Raw genomic sequence first — 20,697 nt, 5'->3', positions numbered from 1 at the left:
TCGGTATTTAAGAGACTTCCAGAAGTTTCTTAACTGTCATTAATTTATATTTTATTTTAATTTAGAGTGGCAAAATTATTTTATTAAGCCAATTGAATATTATAATTATTCATATCATATAAAAACGCAACAGGATTCAACATTAAAATGGATGATGTTTCATTCTGGTAATACTGATTAATTAATGCTTAAGTGGAGTTTAATATATATTCCATAAAACATGTAAAAGGTTTGCTATAAATAGGGTGTAGCCTGCTTAGACTGTCATTTATATATCTGGCCTCCCTTTTCATTACATCTACATTTATTGCTTTAGCAGATGAGAAGATTTGAGGCATGGTGTAGCCTACCTCGGAAAGAACACATATTCAAAGACCGAGCCGATTTCTTTGGTGAGGCTCACAGAAGAAACAACGAACATGCACTTCATTTATTAATGCCTCTGACTTAACTTCAGAGGTTGACGTGTACAGTTTTTCCCAGTCGGAAGGTGGTAATTAGGTCATTCCAATATGATACGAATGCATTAGACTCTCTTTACATTACATTACATTTATTCTTTAAACAGAAGATTAAAGTATGGCTTACTTCATATTCATATTCAAAGACTGAGGCAATTTCTTCAACTGCCCAGACACCTCATTCTCAGTTTGTGCAACACACTGGAGCCCCAACTCAGAAGATCCAAACACCATTCCTGTCCAACAGTAATATCTCTCCTATAAATTTGCCTTCAGTTTTATGTCAGTCCATTTTTGTTTTACCTGTAACTCAAAACAGAGATTACAAAAACACCAATGTCTCTGATGCGTAGGCCAATGCAACAGGTAAGACACTGCTCCTATATGGCAAATACACAGTTTATGTAGCCTATATAAACAAAAGTAGGCTAATAACCAGCAAACTATATTTAGATGTTAGCTTGGATGAAAAGAGGGAAGCCATGTCATAGAAGATGTGAAATCCTAAATAAGTTTTAATTTATATGTATTCGCAAAGACAAGTTACAACGTAGCTGTAGCTCACATTACATTACATGAATGGCATTTGGCAGACGCTCTTATCCAGAGCGATGTACAGTTGATTAGACTAAGCAGGAGACAATCCTCCCCTGGAGCAATGCAGGGTTAAGGGCCTTGCTCAAGGGCCCAACGGCTGTGTGGATCTTATTATGGCTACACCGGGGATCGAACCACCGACCTTGTGTGTCCCAGTCATTTACCTTAACCACTACACTACAGGCCGGCCACACACAGTCATTGTCTGACAACATTAATTGTATACATAACAAACAACATTATAACATGTATTCCTACAGTGATAAGTGATTTGTGGTAAAAACAATTAACATTAAGTAACAGTACATTCTCAGTACAGTCACAAACAAACATGACTCTTCATACACATATCCAAGTGAGCGTGCTTCATTTACCTAACAGCACAGAAATATCTTGCCAGTTTATTACTTTCTTGCAAAGAACATTTGAGACTTTGAATTTGAATTTGTAACGTGTAAATGTCATGTAATGTACAGATAGGCAAGCTTTTATACATTAATTGTGAGTGTGTGCATGCATTTGTGTGTGTACGTGTGTGTATTACATCTACATTTTACTTCATTTCATGATTAATATTTCTTTATCGTGATGAGCGCTTAGCCATGTCCATTCAGAGTATTGACTATTTTCCAGACTTGGACACAGTATGAATGGCTTTGATCCAATCTTTACGCTCCTCTACAGTGGCTGCCTGCAGGAAATACTGTGTTTCATCTGACGTGATGATCTCAAACAGATTTCCATCCACATCGTACTTTTTAGCTAAAAAAAGAAGAGGTGAATGCATCCTAGTTGCAAATGCAGGGGCATGATGTCATAATATGCAGCATATTTACAAACATGAAGGAGGATAATATTGTGACATGCAGCCCATTTAATAGTAAATGCAGGGGCATCGATCATGACAAAACTTGCTACCTGCAGCACATTTATAAGCAAATGCAGGGGCATCAAGTTGTGACAAATGTTGTGAGCATTAAAGAGCATAATATTGTGACATGCAGCATGTTTAAAAGCATTAAGGAAAAGAATATTGTGACATGCAGCATGTTTAAAAGCATTAAAGAGCAGAATATTGTGACATGCAGCATGTTTAAAAGCATTAAAGAGCAGAATATTGTGACATGCAGCATGTTTAAAAGCATTAAAGAGCAGAATATATCACTCACTCACCATCTGGGACATAGTCCACAGCCGTCACGACTGAAGCTCTCAGGTGAATGGACCCCAGGGGTTCGTCCTCACCCTGGTGCACATGGAGGGAGCGAGAGAGAGAGGGAGGGAGAGGGATGGAGAGAGAGGTAACATCAGTCTGCGTAGAGTGCTTTCTTCATCTGTGTGCCTCCCCTAGAATGCAATTTCCACCTATTTTGCAGTAGTCCTCAGAAACAGAACAAATTTATGTCAGGGGATGTATATACAGTGTACATAAAATATACACTAAAATACAAAAAAATTACAAAACGCAAAACGTTTTGACAGTTTAGCACTGAATCTCTCAATTTCAAATCAAGGACCAACCCAGTACTACTTTATATTTATGCACAAACTTGATGTCAACTTGTGTACAAAATTTGTGTACAAATGGCTGAACGGATTACGAAATAACCTTGAACTTTAGTTAGAAGACAATCATAGCTTCATAACTAGGTGAGATATTTGGTCAATAATATGTCTGTATCAAATAATTTGCGAAACAAACTTATATTTCTACCAAACCGGAAATACGTCTGATGGACGTGCAATAAAAGTGAGTAAAGACAAAAAAACAATGTGCTTATTCTTGCAACTTCTGAATTGTATATTTTTGTTCTTATATTGTAACATGATCTTTTGATGTAGAGAAATGGTATCAAGTATTGTTCTTGCTAGCGGAGAGTCTTATTAAGTATTGCTTTTAATTACATCGCAGTTTTTTGTATTCCATAAATATGAATGCACAATCATTTGAGATTTGACGACTCAAACACAAGGCGGCAAAGTGGATAGGGTCAAATGGCTAATGGCAACCCACTGATATTTTAAAGGTATGAAGCTCACCTTGGCAGGATCGTAGTAATGAAGGTAGGCAGGGTCATCTCTGAGGATGAATTTCCGTACCTTCCAATTTTTTCTCCGGTGTCCCTTTCAAAGTAGATCAAAATGTGTCTCAGCCTCTGAACTTTTTCTCAAATGCCAAGTTTTTTTGATTTTTGTTACTATCATTTATTATTAGACAATCTTATCCAGAGTGAATTATTGACCTATTGTTCATAATCATCAACGTGTTCCATGTTCTTCACCTATGCCCCCGTTTTTAGTTCTGTCATGACATACCCAATACAATATGTTTGTTGTCATGACAGAACTAAAACGGGGGCATAGGTGAAGAACATGGAACACGTTGATGATTATGGATCAACTGTTAAAGCACAATTGGAGCGTCAACACAACAATACAGTTTATCTGCAAAAAAGTCAGGTCAAACACCACAAAGTATTTCCACTTCCTCTGATAGCAGATGTTACAACTGTACAACTATATTTAGACCTTCAAAATCTAAATCTGTCATTTATGTCATCCACCTGATTCTGACTCTTTTTAATGTTAACCATTAGAAAGAAAATGAATAATGGACAATCGAAATCACAAAATGGTTTATTAATTGATTAAAAGACAAATCAGTGTTCTTGTGGAGACTTTGGCATGTGACCTTACCTGTTTCAGTAAGCACCCTTGTTTTATGATTGCACCCCTGAACTCTTCCTTCACCAGGACATCCTCATCACTGGAGTAGCCTTCACAGACAAAGCCACTGTCTGCCTACATCACATAAAAAAGTGTCACACCCCCAAAACTGATTTAACAGAGAGATTTTTCAGATATTTTTGTTATGGACAATATGTAGAATGGCTCGCTAGGGTGTAGCAGTGAATATCTTACTGACTTGAGCTGAAACTAAGAAAGGTGCTGATGGCTGGGTGCATTCACACTTACAAAATAGTAGAGCGCCTCCACTTGGTCCAGCAGGGCAGATTCAGCTGCCCCCTCAGCTGCCCTCTTGGACAGCTCCCCGGCCGGTTGAAGGAAGCCTTCATTGAGAAGCCCCGTGCCCAGCATCAGGCCCTCCTGCCTGTTCCTCACCCGTCCATTTGAGACCAGCCAGTCAATTACGGTGCTGCCTGTGGAGAGAACAGCAACACTGACGTGTCTGACCAGGTAAAAAAATGTATGAGGCACAAGTACCAATACCCATGAATGATCTGAATACAATACACTTGGCCATGTAGTCAGAATTGTGTTAAGGTGGAAATTCTCTTTGCAGGAAAAACCCTGAGGAAGAGGCACCCAGCAGCCCTGCCCCTCTCTGTCTTTATTGCCCTGTACCTGGGAAACAGTGGGTGAATGTTTTCTTCTCCTTTTCCATGGTCAGTTCCTTTACTCCTGTGTCTTGGTCTTTCATCAAGGTGTACAGCTCACTGACAGTTAATAAACAACAGCAGGACATGATGCTTTGTGCAATTATCTTTCTCTCGCTCTCATTTTTAAATTCAATAAAATGCTTTATTGGCAAGACATATTTCAACATACACACGTGTTGCCAGAGAACATTACAATGTACATAAACTTGGCTTGCAGGGCCGTACCTCAGATTGACAGTGCTAGGCAAGCGGATAGACCGCCGCGTAGACTTTCTGGCAAATCTCTTGCCCCCTTGCAGGCAGGTGATGGCCCTTTTGATGTCTTTGATCCAGACTTCTCTGTCGTCCAGATGAGTGGCCTGGAAGTAATGGTCCTGGCTCTTTGCAGTAGTGAGCTTGAACACAAGCTGTAGGGGGTTTTATAGGGTAGGCTAGAGCATTACAGGATTACATGACATTACTCGGCTGACAACTGTACCATGTCCATGGGTTCTGTGGGAGGTAGGCGAATGCAAGTTGTCTCACCGTTCTCTTGCTGTAGTCCTGGCAGGGGCTGATGAGATTGGTGCCCTTCAGTGGAATCATTCCTTTAGGACTGCTGTCTGTCTTCTTCTTGTAGAACTCCACCCCATCATCCGATAGTACCACCCACACTACCTTCCATGAGTTCAACACGGTCCCCTACAGATTCGGGCGGGGGTGGGGGGGGTGGGGGGGTGGAGACAGGGAACATTTTTCACACTGCTGGAAAACAGTGGAAGCGGAATATGCCAGAATATGCCAAATTGTCTTCCTCTTTTTTGTTATTCATGCCGTTAACTATTCCATGCCTGTTTTATAGTGTACTGTGGCTGCGATTCTATAAAAACATTTTAAGGAGAGGTCCAAGAATGCAAAGTGGAGATGATTATTAGGCATATGTTCAGAAAGTTGAGAGTGCTTCAGTTCCTCAGGCACAGGCTGGCCCAATATATTGTAGGTTGAAATCTGAGCATTGTATACCATTAGTCCACTTTGAACACAAGTCTGTGGCACACAAATGGCTTTGTCTCACCAGGTGTCCGTTTAAATATTTGCCTATAAACTTAAAGGACCTGTAAAGGACTGACTCATCTTCGTAGAACCACAGCAAGACTACTGTGACAAAAATATCTGAGGCATTTTCTCAGTTAAGACAAGAAGTGGTTATAAAGCCAAAGACCTGGTTTCCTTCAGTGGCTTACTAATTGTCAGAAATGACTCCCTCTGACACATTACCCATCTAGCAATGACTAGTATACAGACTGCTGAAGGACCCCATCTGAGGTGTTTTTGAAATGCAGATCTAGACATGACTGTGCTGCTAATGCTAACTTCACATAGAATGAAAATACTGATGCTGCTGTTTAATATTCATTTACAGTGGATAGTATTAGGACAGAATGCAATTCTACAGCTGCTGCATACACTAGCCAATCAATCAACTGGTCATTTACTCAAAACTGTATTTTGTTGCGTTTGGTATACCAGGTACATATTTTCTGAAATCCATGTGCAAATGTATGTGATTACTTTCTGCCGGATTTATCAAACACGCGTAGACACAGCTTATTTTCGTATTCACGTGTCTATGTTGATAAATACCAAGTAATCGTACATCAAAGGTGCGTTCACAAAATTTGTGATTAGCTAAAAATGATGCCCCTAAAATACCATATATTAAAAACAAGAAAAAAAAAGCTTCTCTGAGGTGGAGATTTAAGATTGTGTTTGAAGTACAAGCCAAAAATCCGTAGTATAAGCTGTGAATTGTCAGAGCTGGGGAAGACTAATGCCTGGTAATATAACACGCACGATGCAACAGGTAAAAGGAAAATGGTTTGACATTAAAGGGGAGGTAAAAACGGTGGCACTTGCCTTCCCACAGTGAAGCCTGAAAGCCAGCAGTTTCAGCTCCGCCAACCACAGATTGTGTTTACATATTACTTCACAGGCAGCTTTTCTTTTATCTATGTTACTGAGCTGGTTCCATAAACCCGTTGTGATTAGTTTACTAATTCTACAAGCTGCTGCCTTCCAGGCTTCACTGAGGGAAGGAAAGTACAGGGCTGGAGGAACGCACTGGCAAAGATGTCGCTATCTGGAATCCCACTGGAGGGTGATGGCAATAGCCGCCCTGTCTTTGCAGAGAGCCTGAAGGAGGTGTCACAAGCCTCAAACTAAGTGGTTATGTAGTCATGCTTCAAGAGAGGTCAGCCATAGCAACAAAGCTTAATGTTGTGTTCATGTCATGTCAGAATGACCAAACTACCATCTTCCGACTGGGAAAAACAGTTCATGTCAACCTCTGACATTAAACGCGAGGCAAAAAACAAAACCTGTAAACAAATGAAGCGCATCAGCCACATGCCATGCCACTTCTGTACAATGATGTTTGCAGGTTTAAACTTGAACTTGCTGTTATTGCTTTCTGTTTCCTTTGTGAGCCACACCAAAGAAATCGGCTCGGCCTTTGTAGATGCGCTCTTTCTGAAGTAGGCTACGCCATGCCCAAAATCTTGTAATAAAGTGCGTACATGTCATGTAAAGAGAGGCCAGCCATATCAATGACACCCTGTTGTGTTTTTATATGATATGAATAATTATAATATTCAAGTAGCATATTAAAACAATTTAGCAAAATAAAATGTAAATTCATGAAGTAATAAGCATAACACAAGCTTTACAACCATGCACTTTGATTTCCGAACACAATACGAACAGATGAGAGCACTCGTGAAATTCGTTCAGCTCCTACAAAAAATCTGACATCCAAAAACTTTGATAAATCCCACATTATTTGCGCAAATGCATTTCCGAAGGATTTATGGTCAATTTTGTTCGGCTCACATTTCAGAAATGAGGCCTAATGAGATGTTCATCTCCACAGCACTACCAAAAATATTATATAAATGAAGCATACAAATGCAGAAACGTTAATACACATTTATATTTCATTGGAATACATTTGTATTGAGTACAAAGTAAAATGTAATATTGAGTAAAACTATTAATATATGCTGAAAGACTGGTCAACCTTCAATTGCGCTTAACTAGGAAATTTGCATCTTTTGTATCTTTTTTTATAAACTTTGTAAAAACTGTTGAGCCCTAACTTCACCCTGCAGAATGGTTTAATCGCAAGCTAACAAGAACATCATCTCCCCTAGCCGTACCTTCTTGACCAGGTAGCCCTGTCTGATCTGCTTCGGCTCCATGCATCTGCTAGTCCAGAACGCCACATTCGAATGAGGAACCTGAGGATGTGTGCGCCACAGCTCTGTTAGCCACACAAGCCTTCTCTGACTGACAGCTGGTTACTTCCCAGCCCGCCCACCTACCTACCACTCCAACTCAAAAACTTGTGAAGCCCTGCCTATTGCTCTCAAACACATTTCTCAAGACCTTTTTGTGGCAGCCAGACACCACTCTGACAAAAATATTGAAAAAAAAAAAGAGCTTTGACCCAGCCCACCCTCTGCTCTCTGATGCACAGCAGAAGTGAGACACTTCCTCTTTTAGATGTCATTTGAATGAAGTACTTTTTCTGCTCGCACAAGTAATGAGGAAACTGACTGCTCATTGCTGCATTTACCATCACTTATCTATTATTCAGGCAGTATTGGTCATAGAAAATATTGTCAGAGAAATATGCTGACTATGTATAGTGTATATACAGAGGGCCCCATAATTATTGGGACCCTTGATAAATACACACAAAGATGCTGTAAAAATGAATACAGAAAAACATACAGTACCTGCTTTATTAACTGTGACGGCCTTGCTGGGCCTGCATTTCTCTCTTTGTGTTCTCTTGTTTTCCCCTGCAGTGGCCTGCAGGTGGGGATGTGGAGTTGGGCTATTGGTGTGGAATGAAGGATAATGGGAAGTAATACAAGGTGCCTTGGATTCCAGCTTAAAGAGCACCTTTTGCCTGTTGGATTTTCTGTAAATGACTGGGACAAGCAAGGTCAGTGGTTCTAATCCCAGTGTAGCCACAATAAGATCTGCACAGCCGTTGGACCCTTGAGCAAGGCCCTTAACCCTGCATTGCTCCAGGGGAGGATTGTCTCCTCCATAGTCTAAATCAACTGCTCTGGATAAGAGCGTCTGCCAAATGCCAATAATGTAATGTAATGTAATGCATACACAACCTGACTTGCACTGCATATTTTGTACATTTTTACTAACTATTTGTGATTACTTTATTTATTTAATACATTTCTTTAGTTAAATATATTTTAGTGTGGTCTCCCCTTCATGTTGCGCCACAAAGAGCTAGGTGGTCGTAACATAACCATATCCGTTCTGCTCCCTTGTGGTTGAGCCGTCAATGTCTCAAACTATTATTGTGTTTATAATTATATCATACATGCAACATAATAAAACCGCAAACCGGCGATGCCAGATTGTTAAAAATACTCTCCACTCGCTAAAAGAGCTTATTTGCAAAGCAGGGCAATAAAACACCAGCCCCCCCCCCTTGCCACGTTCACAGTTTACATTGGAATGTTATCCAATTCTAGTTCTGTTATTTCATAATACAGAGAAACATGCAGTATACGTATGCAACTTCATAACATATAAAGAAACATATATATAACCACCCACAAGCATGCACTCTTCAAGAGTGAAGTAAAGACTATGGTCAGTGTTCAAATAAAATAAGAATATATCCAGCCTCAATGTACACTGCCTGTAGTGTGCAACCCAAAGTAACACATTTTCTGTGTTATGAAGCATACACACTTACAGTATTGCTAAGAAAAATGCATGTTCTCAATACAACACTGTCAACACACTCATATATCGATATAACCACTGAAACCGTAACATATGCTATTTGGAGCTCAGGGCTGGTATTTTTTCTTCCCTTCTGTTACTCTGTACAGCGTCTCTGTGACTGTCTTCTGAGAAAAGCACTATACAAATAAAATTGAATTGAATATTGCCTTTGAGAGACAGACTTGATTATGATTATTTTAGCAAACTCTCTTGTTGCCCATCTATTTAAGTACCCTGCTCTCTTAAACCATGTTTGTGGAATGTTATCTGGTTGTCCTCTATCCTGTCTCCACATGCTTGTTTTGCTGTGTATGGACATCAGATATCAGATATCTTTCTGAAACAGACAGGAAGGGGTCATTAAAGCGAGTCACTCAACTGAGGAAATTTCACTTGTACACAAAAACTGTTGCCTGCTTTGGGTATGCCTGCTTTCATTGCTCCTGTGCTCTGTAGCCTCAGTATACTGTTTAAAACATTAACACTGGCAGGGCCAGTATCATGGCTATTTATCACTTGCGCAATTGGCCCAGCACCCAAAATAAGTCTCATTGTGGTCAAAGTGAAAGATGTTTTTACCATCTCTGAATATTAGACCAAGGGAACCCGAGTAAGCACAGAACCCATTGTTTAAATATAAATAAACATATAAATATAGTCTGTAAGTAACAGAGCAGTGGTACAATTTCAGCTCTTTTGGCTCTGTACTCCAGCACATTGTATCTCAAATGACACAATGAATACGAGGTGCAGACTGTCTCCTTTCATTTTTCGGGTTGTGTCCCTGAGCCACTACCGGATATACCTAAAGCTATTCCTGCCACCTCTGAAATGAACTGTAGATATCTAGCCAGCTCATGAGTCATGCACATAACGGCCAATATACCTAAAGCTATTCCTGCGACCTCTGAAATGAACTGTAGATATCTAGCTAGCTCATGAGTCATGCACATAACGGCCAATATACCTAAAGCTATTCCTGCGACCTCTGAAATGAACTGTAGATATCTAGCCAGCTCATGAGTCATGCACATAACGGCCGATATACCTAAAGCTATTCCAGCGACCTCTGAAATGAACTGTAGATATCTAGCCAGCTCATGAGTCATGCACATAACGGCCGATATACCTAAAGCTATTCCTGGCACCTCTGAAATGAACTGTACATATCTAGCCAGCTCATGAGTCATGCACATAACGGCCGGTAGACCTAAAGCTATTCCTGCGACCTCTGAAATGAACTGTAGATATCTGGCCAGCTCATGAGTCATGCATGCGGTGATGTGACATGCGGTGGGATTGGCAGAGGACTGTTCAGGGAGCCCATTACAGTACAGGATTCCATAGTAATCAAGTCTAAATTATCAATATCAAAGTTAGACAACTAATCTAAATGATAGTTAAATTGGTATAAAACAAAGGTGGATTTATTGGCCCTATTTTGGAGATTCCTGGTCAGCCCATACAAGATTAAAGCGGAAGACAGAGTGGTACTACTGTCTTTGTCATTTGGGATATTTATTAGCGGATCCTCTCTATAATAGTCCAAAAGATTTAACCTTACTAACTTCTTTTCAGCAACACAGAAGGACAAGCATGCAGATACCTTCACCCTTGCTAAATAATAATAATAATAATGATAATAATAAGCCTTATTTATATAGCACCTTTCATACCACAAAAGCTGCTTTACAATCAAGAAATTAAAACAGTGATAGAAAAAAACCAAGAAAAATAATTAAATAGAATAGAATTAAGGTTAAGAAAATAGTAACAAGGAATAAAAATAAAGATAATAAATACAAAGAATGTATAAAATACCAAACACTGAGGTTGTGGAGTATGTACACAACCAACAACCAACAACAAATAACCAAGCAAGACAGACACTGTTGGGGCCTTTTCCCTGTGGGTCCCCCAAGTCACTATGATTGTGAGTACAGAATGATGTGTACTGTTCTTCATCCCAAGCCATAAAGTAATAAAGTCAGCATAGGGGGGGCAGGATAGAGTGCAATGAGATAACATTCCACCAACAAGCAGGGTGCTTCAAGTGAGAGTTTGCTAAAATAATAATCCTGCACGTCTGTCATTTTTACAGATTGGGGAAGTAAGAATTTCAACCTGAATATAAACAATTGTACTGATTTATCTGTCATTTACTCCCATTAAAATCAGGAACACAGCCAGTGACTGGGGTGAAAAAGCAGCGCTGGATTTGGTTCCACTAAACACTTCCTGAAGTGAGGCATTTATGACCGAATGCATGTTTGAGGGGCTCATTTGCAAAATTAACATTTTTATTTTATCACTTGAAACCAAAGTGCAGATTCAGGGCAGCAAAATGAGGCATCACTTATCAAGAATGCCCAAATCATTTGACCAAAATGTTAAATTGAACTTTTACAAAATGCAGTTCTGAGAAATCAGCTTTTTTCACTTCTGCTTACATTCTCAGCACAAAGTCCATCTTTAGAAAAGGAATTGGTGCTTTAAAAAGATAGATTTGCATATTGGTTTTCTCCATCAGTAAGATCATTTTGAATGCGCAGTGTTTAAAAAAAAAAATGATGACATTATTATACAATATTTTAACAAACTGGAATTGTGCCACGCTTTCCCTTTGATCAATGAAGATGTCCTGTTACCAGTTGGTGGCACTATGATAATGAACCTATATTGGCATGTGGATGTCATCATGGTTCACTTCAAATTTCAGAGGAGAATGGCCAGACTGGTCAAAGCTGACAGCAAAAACCACACATTACAACAGTGGTATGCAGAAGAGAATCCTTGAACTCACACATCATACACACATCATAACCCTAAGTGGATAGGCTACAGCAGTAGAAGTAAAAAAAAGAAGTCTTATAAATACCTAATAATAATAATAAAGTGTTCACTGAGTGTAGTAGTGTAGGCAAAAATTCACAGAGCAGGAGACCCCCCCCCCCCAAAAGTACAAATCAAAATCAGACTCTGCCCTAATGAACAAGCTGGTTCCTTCAACGCTTTCGAAAATGTAGGCTAAGAGTGTATCAATATATAGGTATACACAACATATAATCAATATATCATATGTATGCTGTTTTTATTAAATTGAATGAACCTAGAACCTGTTTATAACCAAGCTTATGAAAACGCAAGAAACCACAGTGTACACTGTCGAAAAGAGAGCAAAGACTGCAAGATTAAAGAATTACGTTTAGTCACTTAGAATAAAGTAGTGATTAGATGTGTAGTAATATATATTCCATGATTTCTTTGATGATTAATGTATATCTTCTATGATGTCACTGCTGTTCAGTTTATCTATACTTTCTATGACTTACTTTTATTTTTCATTTGATGTCTATCATATAATTTCTATGATTTTGATTTGACTGATGCTCAGTACATCTGTGTACTCTTTTATGACTTTTTACTGATGAATATTGTTGTTAGAAATGCATAGGTGACCCACATGTAATCCAAAGTTAAGTGAAATGATTAATATGAGGTGGAAATCACCAAAACTGATCTATAGGTCGTAGAAAGTTCTGGAAAACACTATATAGTGAATAGCACCGTGTTTCATATGTTTTTCATGTTAAAGATTTAAGTTTATTAGATGACACAGCCTATAGCACAAAATGTATGGAAAATGATCTTTCTTTGTTTTGGGAATCAAGGGGAAAATTCGCCACAGTTGTTTCAGGACTGAAAAGTAAACATCTGCAACATAGCCAAGTCATATGATGGTTTTTAAGAAAGCTATTGGTTGTACTGAGATAAGGATTGTGCATAAAAAGAAGGTTTTGTCTATTATTCAAGGTTGGAAATCTGAGGATTTGAACTGGCTTTTGTGCACGTGTGCTACAATAAAATCAAATTTTCTGCAGACTTTGCTGTCGTGGGATCTTTTCACTTCCTGGACTTGTTTTACAACTGATTGGAGATTGGACCTTGAGAGCTTCTGTTTCCTAGCAACGACAGTAGCATAAACACTTAAACATCATCCATCCATCCATCCATTATCCAAACCCGCTTATCCTGAACAGGGTCGCAGGGGGCTGGAGCCTATCCCAGCATACATTGGGCGAAAGGCAGGAATACACCCTGGACAGGTCGCCAGTCCATCGCAGGGCACACACACCATTCACTCACACACTCATACCTATGGGCAATTTAGACTCTCCAATCAGCCTAACCTGCATGTCTTTGGACTGTGGGAGGAAACCGGAGTACCCGGAGGAAACCCACGCAGACATGGGGAGAACATGCAAACTCCGCACAGAGAGGCCCCGGCCGATGGGGATTCGAACCCAGGACCTCCTTGCCTTAAACATCATGCTGAATGAATTTGGTATGCATTTGATGAATCGTCCAGGAGGAGATTCAAAAACTATTATATAACCCTCACTTCCTGCTGCCAACTGGCGGCACTATGACAGTAAGCCTCTATTGCATGTGAATGTGATTACACTCCAACAATAAACATATGAGTAAAGTTTTCACCACATCAAACAGTACTGCCCACTTCCTGTTTGTGCAAGGTGTTATGTAAATGCAATGCCTTGCCATGACCACACCATTCAAGATGAAAAAAACTTTATTTCAACTTACTATCATGAATATTTGACATCATCCATCCATCCATCCATTATCTGAACCCGCTTATCCTGATCAGGGTCGCAGGGGGGCTGGAGCCTATCCCAGCATACATTGGGCGAAAGGCAGGAATACACCCTGGACAGGTCGCCAGTCCATCGCAGGGCACACACACCATTCACTCACACACTCATACCTATGGGCAATTTAGACTCTCCAATCAGCCTAACCTGCATGTCTTTGGACTGTGGGAGGAAACCAGAGTACCCGGAGGAAACCCATGCAGACATGGGGAGAACATGCAAACTCCACACAGAGAGGCCCCGGCCGACGGGGATTCGAACCCAGGACCTCCTTGCTGTGAGGCGGCAGTGCTACCCACTGCACCATCCGTGCCGCCCTATTTGACATCATGCTGTCCAAATTTGTTATAAATTTCATGCATCCTCTAGGAGAATCCATAAGACTATTATATAAGCCTCACTTCCTGTTGCCAGCTGGTGTTTTTTTCCACGTTTATTATGTTTATTATGTGTATTTCCATAGGACTTTAATGGGTAATGGCATTTTCTCAAATGAAGTCAAAGAGAAATCTGAGGTGGTCGGTACACATCCTCCCAGTAGGTGGTCGATAGCAGGTGCTCAATGGCTATGTTAACATGACATGTTCAGCAACGTTATCGTGTGCAGGTGGTCGAGAAATATATGTACTCCCCTCATTTCAATGTTTGAGACAAATGAACATAATGTCAAATAAAAGAGTCATGCTTTGTATTTGCTTGCATATCCTTTGCATGCCATGAGTTGATGATGTCTGTGACCTATCAACATCATCAGAGTATGGATATCTTAATTTTGGGTTGTCCTGCAAGCAATACAAAAACTCTTTTGTTTTTGTATTGAATGGATTTCTGTGGGAATTGGGGGGTGGTATTCAGATGTAAATTATGCTGATATAGTATGAAACACTGATCACAGACATCAGGAAGTCATGGCATGCGATAGATTTATCTGTAGTTTTGACATTGCATGGGAAGTCTCAGAAATAACTCTTCCTGGTTTTGGCTGTTGTAATGCAGCCTGGTGTCAGGTGTCAGGTGTGTGAGTCCTGAGAAATGTGAGCACGTGGTGACAAGCATTAGGTGGATGAATAATAATTTATAACTGTTCCAAGTTACCATATTCTTATCTCATATTGAACATAATTATTAGATTGGCCATTCATTCAAATCACTTTTACACATAAAACTCATTCATCATGCTTTGACTTTATTAAATAATGAATAATGAGAATATTTAACCCCGTAAGTATAACACAAGCTTGAAAATGACATACCCAAGATTTGTTTCTCACTGAAAATATTCTGTTTTTGAGTGGATACAGATTATTGTGGTGGTGCCTGGCACACTTTCAAACACAATGGAGCCGTAGTCAAAACATTGGACAAATCCTCTTTAAAATTTGATGACAATATCATAAAGAAATGTCTATACAGTTTTCCAAAAAGGACATTTGGAAATTAAATTATATTATGGGCCTTATGATGTGTAAAATACTCTATTTTTCCTCCTAAAGTATGCAACACTTTTTATTTATTTTGCACTTCCCCCACCAGTCACCCTCCCCCTACCTCTCCCTCTCCTTGTGCTCTCCTCAGATAGCAACAGGTCGAGAAGACTGTAAAAAAATAAGTACAATAATAATATACTACTGTATACTAATATATTCATTGAGGTCCATTGATCAATGTTTTTGTCAAATACCCAGCCCCCATCAACAATTCCATTCCACTATTTCACTTGCTATTTATTATTCAAAAGCAGGCTTGCTCCTTATTCATAAGCATACTGAATAATAATGGAATATTTTGAGAATGTCTTTAGATGATCTCTGATATAAAATGGAGTCACAATGATGGAAATACCGTCTTCTTCAGAAATATTCACTCGAGAATACTCGAGAGGCTCGAGAGACGAGAGATTCCTTGGATTTCGGACAAACAGCAGACGGGACAACAGTGATAATTCCTCCAGAGAAATCTAAGTCAATTTTATCAGTGTTTCTCGAAGTTAGCACATGCATTTGGTTTGCTGGACCCTTGTCATGAAAAGGACACTAGCATTACCTTATTTCGTGTAGTATATGGATTTCCAAAATGCAGAGAAGATGAGGTCCCCCCACACTTATTTTGCCACCCACATTTCACAAAATAAATGTAAAAAATATTGTTGCAAAAGCAATAGCATCTAAAACCAGTTAAATGTTTTATTTCATCTAATTGACATATTATTGAAACATCAGCAATAACATGGAAGTCGTAGTAGCATATATTGTCAGTAGTGTTCCAGGAAATGTGTCTGAATTCTGTTTGAGTAAATTGGCTGATACCCAACAGAATAATGTGGATAGTATTTCCCAGAGATAAGCTGAATGAGCTGTGGACTTATACCCGGGTCAGCTGAGTTGGTTTAGTTGGCACACAATCCGGTTTCACCATCAATATAGTATTGTGTTACAGTGGAAAAGTACAGAGAGGACGTTAAGAAGGAAGACGCTGTAATGTTATTCACAAAATGAATGACGGAATGATCACATTTGCCTTTGGCGATAACGTACAGCACTGGAAAGGTACTTTTTTGAAACCAGGGTTTTTTTTTCCCCTCTCAGCTACAACTTATCCACGGATCAAAATTCTGTTCATGACCCAAAACCAATTTAATTAATAGTGAAAGGCTCTTATTTTATTTGAACCTGTCTGCGGGGTTTGGTGAAAATGACTGGAGAGGCCAAACAGGGTATTGGGTGGGAACAGTCTACCCAAGAGAGCAACCTGGAGGAGAAAGGGGACTTGGTCGCTGAACGTGGCCAGTGGGAGAACAAGCTGGAGTTCTTGCTTGCTGTGGCAGGAACCTTGGTAGGACTGGGGAATCTATGGCGGTTCCCCTACCTGTGTTACAAAAACGGCGGCGGTGAGCATTACTTCATTGACATCAGCGGTTTGATTTCATTTTCAGTTTTATTCATATTTAGCATAGCTTATAGAATGCACTTCCAAGCACAATTGATTATTTCAGCGTGAAAATTATTATCTTGCACCAGTACTAGACCAGTGGTTTCTATTCTCACTCCTGGGAGCCCTTTGTGTATGCTTCTTTTCCTTCCAAACACATTTTAAATCCAAGAATATTAACAAGACAATATAAATAAGGTGCTTTTCATATTTAGAGGGCTCATTTCCCCTCTTAAACCACAGAAACATGCAATGTTCCATTAAATGAAATGACTAATTTTATGTGACATAATCTACAGTATATCCCCTTATTTTAATGCGATTACTCATAGGCCACATATACAGTGCCCTCCATAATGTTTTGGACAAAGGCTCATTATTTCTTAATTTGCCTCTGTACTGCAGGATTAATTTTTTTTTAATCAAGTGGTTAAAGTGCACATTTTCAGATTTTATAAAGGGCATTTCTATGGAGGAATTACAGCAGTGTTTATACATAGTCCCCCCATTTCAGGGCACCGTAATATTTGGGACACAGCAATGTTATGTAAGTCACAGGAATGTTATGTTTAGTATTTTGTTGCATATCCTTTGCATGTAATGTATCCTTTGCACTGCTTGAAGTCTGCGATTCATGGATATCACCAGTTGCTGGGTGTCTTCTCTGGTGATACTCTGCCAGGCCTGTATTGCAGCCATCTTAGCTCACGATTTCTTCTGCGACTTGTCGCCTTAATTTCTTCTCTTCAGCATATGAAAGGCATGCTTAATTAGGTTCAGATCAGGTGATTGACTTGGCCACTAAAGAATTGACCATTTTTTGCTTTGAAAAACTCCTTTGCTCCTTTAGCAGTATGTTTCAGATGTTTGTCTTGCTGTAGAATGAAGGCATTCACTTGAACTTGAGCATACGATGTGTCTATACACTTTCAAATTAATTTTGCAACTGCCAGTTATGAAATCGATGAAGATCAGTAAGCCGGTATCTTTGGCTGCCATACACGCCTAGGTCATAACATCCGCACCAATTAGATGGTATGCTTTGGATTTTGGGCAGTTCCTTCATACTTTGCCCTTGCCATTACTGATATAAGTTCATCTTTATCTAATTTATCCAGAAGACCGTTTCCCCGAACTGTGGTTGCTTTTTTAACTACTTCATCTTGTTTTTGCAGCTAACCAGTGGTTTGCATCTTGCAGTGTAGCCTCTTAATTTCTGTTAATGAAGTCTTCTGCGGAAAGTGGTCACTGACAAATCTAAACCTGACTCCGAAAGAGTGTTGGATCTGTCTGTTTTCTTTATAATGGAGAGGATTATTCTGTCAACAGCTGTGGAGGTCTTCCTTGGCCAGTCCCTTTGTGATTACTACGTTCAGCAATGTTCTCTTCTTATTATGTTCCAAAAAGTTGATTTTGGTAAGCCTACGATTTTGGCCAATGTTCGCAACCATTTTATTTTGTTTCTCCATCTCATAATAGCTACTTTGACTTTCATTGGCTCAACTTTGGTCCTCATGTTGATAAACAGCAATAATAGCTTCAAAGACTAGAGGAAAGACTAGCTGCTGAGACCTCTTTTATACCTGCATTAATGAGGCAATTAAACACACCTGAGCAATTACAAACACCTGTGTGTCCCAGCCATGGGCCCCAAACATTATGGTGCCCTAGGAGACTAGGTTTAAACACTGCTGTAATTCCTCATGGTGAAACAAAAATATAAAATAATATCCTTTAATAAAATCTGAGAATGTGCACTTTAACCACATGTTAATTGTGTGATTCCAAATCTAAAATTTTGGCAAATCAGAGGCAAATAAGACATAATAGTTATTTGTCCCAAACATTATGGAGGGCACTGTATACAGTGGCTTCACTTGTTGCACACTTTATTGTGACATAAAACAACAGCGAGTCTGAAATGTAAGGATGAGCTGAACCATTAAGAGCTTTGGAGACAAGTCAAGTATTTTACCATGCTGAAAGGTGGCTATGTTGAACTAATTCCAAGTTGTCCAATAGATTAAATTCCATAGCCTTGGAGTCAGCACGATTATTAATATAAATATTAATGTTCCCATTTAAAATGATTCGGTCATATGTAGCTTTATAGCCTTTCTGTCTGAGCAGTCTGTACCTCCCTGCCCATTACACTCTCTATCCTCCCTGCCCCCCAAAGTCCCTAGTTTAAAAAATCCTGTGCTACCCTAAGCATATGCTGACCCAGTGAAAAGGTTCCCCTTCTGTTCAAGTGCAGCCTGTCATACTTGTACAGCTCACTCCTGTCCCAAAAGGAGTTCCAATGCCCCATGAACCTGTACCCCTCTCTCTTACAAAAATGTCATAGCCACGTGTTAAACTGTGGAGGTTCTGCTCCTAGTCTTTTCTGCTAATTCCACAAATGTCCTGCAGAACCTCAAACCAGCCCTTACCTATTTCATTGGTCCCAACATGGACCATGACAACTGGATCCCTCCCTGCTCTGGCCAGGAGCTGGTCTGTGCATTCCAGGATATCTCCTACCTGGGCACCAGGCAGGCAACACACCGTGCGAGATTCCTTTTCACGAGCACAGACTATGCTGTCTACAACTCTAATAATTGAGTCCCCCACTATCACTAACTTTTCCTGGAGGATGTGGCCATCGGGGTGCCCTGAGGCTCATCAATCCTCCCACTCTCAGAGACAGGGGCTGGGTCCAATTCCTGCAAATCACCACCACCACCTCTGGAGATACCACCCCTGTGTAGTGTGCATGCCCTTTCCTTCGCTGTGCCCTACTGTCACCCAACTCACTCTGAATCAGAAACTTACCGCCCAAATGGAAACACAGAAAGCACAGCTTAAGAAAAGTGTGGGGTGGCTCCGAACAGCAGCAGCAGAAAACCGGAGAGATAAAAACAATTACTATATAACTATTAGCTTAGCTCGCTAACTTACTGTACTGCACAAAGAAAACTATCAGGTGCTAATGTTAAATCAACAATATAATCCAGTAATTTAGTGTTGCTGCTTGACCTTAGAAAGAAGAAAGAGAAAATAACCCTTGTAATGGGTAGCAAGCTAACTAGCTGGTATTTTATTTATCTCCAGACAGAAATACACCGGAATTATCCGGAATCTGTCTATACTTCACTACAGTTAACGGTAACCTTTATGCTGGAGGCAAATTAACTACCAACAGGATTTGCTTCCAAGAGAACGAAAGGAAAAAAAGCAAATTCCCTATCTGTCCCCTAATGGCAACAATGGTTTTCACCTTAAAAGAAAATCCAATTACCACGTTTATAATAGCAGTTTTTAAAACATAAAGTAATTTTAGCCTCCAAAAAAAACAAGTCCACTCAATCTCCTTCGTCCCATGCAAACACACTTGGTGGGCTCACCAACACCACAAACAGGAAGTGCGTAGGCACATAGGTGCATATCAGGCAGGAAACCAGCAGTGTATCAGAAAACCAACCAGAAGCCAGAAGACCAACCTGATATGTACTTAATGGACATATCAGAGCTGCTATTTTATTATGTGTTTACTTTGATTTATTTTCCTTTTATTTTGTTAAGGATGAGCTAGAAACTAACGTGACCAAACTCCTCAGGCCTGGTTTTATACATCAATAATCCTAATTATTTAGCAAAAGGTTAAGGATTGCCTGACTAATGCCTACCTTTATATTGAGAGTTTTAGCCATTAGCACATTCCAAATTATTTTGCAAGAGGCTAACTCTAGATTGCCTGATTAACACTTACCTTTATTGTGGTTTGTTTCGTTAGCCCATAGGGAGCCGTGCTCTCAGTGGATAGAATAGCCTATCAGTTCTAGATCAGGCTAG

The 20,697-nt window shown here is 39.7% G+C and overlaps 2 protein-coding genes across 6 annotated transcripts in view; one reads left to right on the top strand and one right to left on the bottom strand.

The window, feature by feature from the left end:
- Window positions 1-958: 958 nt before the first annotated feature.
- Window positions 959-7,876, bottom strand: LOC133118341 (pleckstrin-like). Its single transcript, XM_061228238.1, has 9 exons — window positions 7,654-7,876; window positions 4,985-5,140; window positions 4,685-4,866; window positions 4,425-4,516; window positions 4,035-4,219; window positions 3,756-3,860; window positions 3,099-3,182; window positions 2,232-2,304; window positions 959-1,820 (listed from the first exon to the last, which is right to left on the bottom strand). The coding sequence occupies exons 1-9, from the start codon at window positions 7,693-7,695 to the stop codon at window positions 1,681-1,683; spliced, it is 1,059 nt and encodes a 352-aa protein (XP_061084222.1). The 5' UTR covers window positions 7,696-7,876; the 3' UTR covers window positions 959-1,680.
- An 8,415-nt stretch (window positions 7,877-16,291) lies between these two features.
- Window positions 16,292-20,697, top strand: part of LOC133118100 (sodium- and chloride-dependent GABA transporter 2-like) — a 32,669-nt gene continuing 28,263 nt past the window's right edge. For 4 of the 5 annotated variants that reach the window (XM_061227827.1, XM_061227830.1, XM_061227828.1 and 1 more), the window contains exon 1: window positions 16,292-16,822. In XM_061227827.1, the coding sequence (XP_061083811.1) occupies window positions 16,627-16,822 (196 nt within the window). In that variant the 5' untranslated portion in view covers window positions 16,292-16,626. The remainder of the gene's footprint in view (window positions 16,823-20,697) is intronic. The other variant, XM_061227832.1, reaches the window with a different exon arrangement.

This window comes from Conger conger, chromosome 18 (assembly GCF_963514075.1).
Source record: "Conger conger chromosome 18, fConCon1.1, whole genome shotgun sequence".
NCBI classification, from domain to species: domain Eukaryota; kingdom Metazoa; phylum Chordata; class Actinopteri; order Anguilliformes; family Congridae; genus Conger; species Conger conger.
This window is presented reverse-complemented; position numbering and strand designations above follow the sequence as displayed.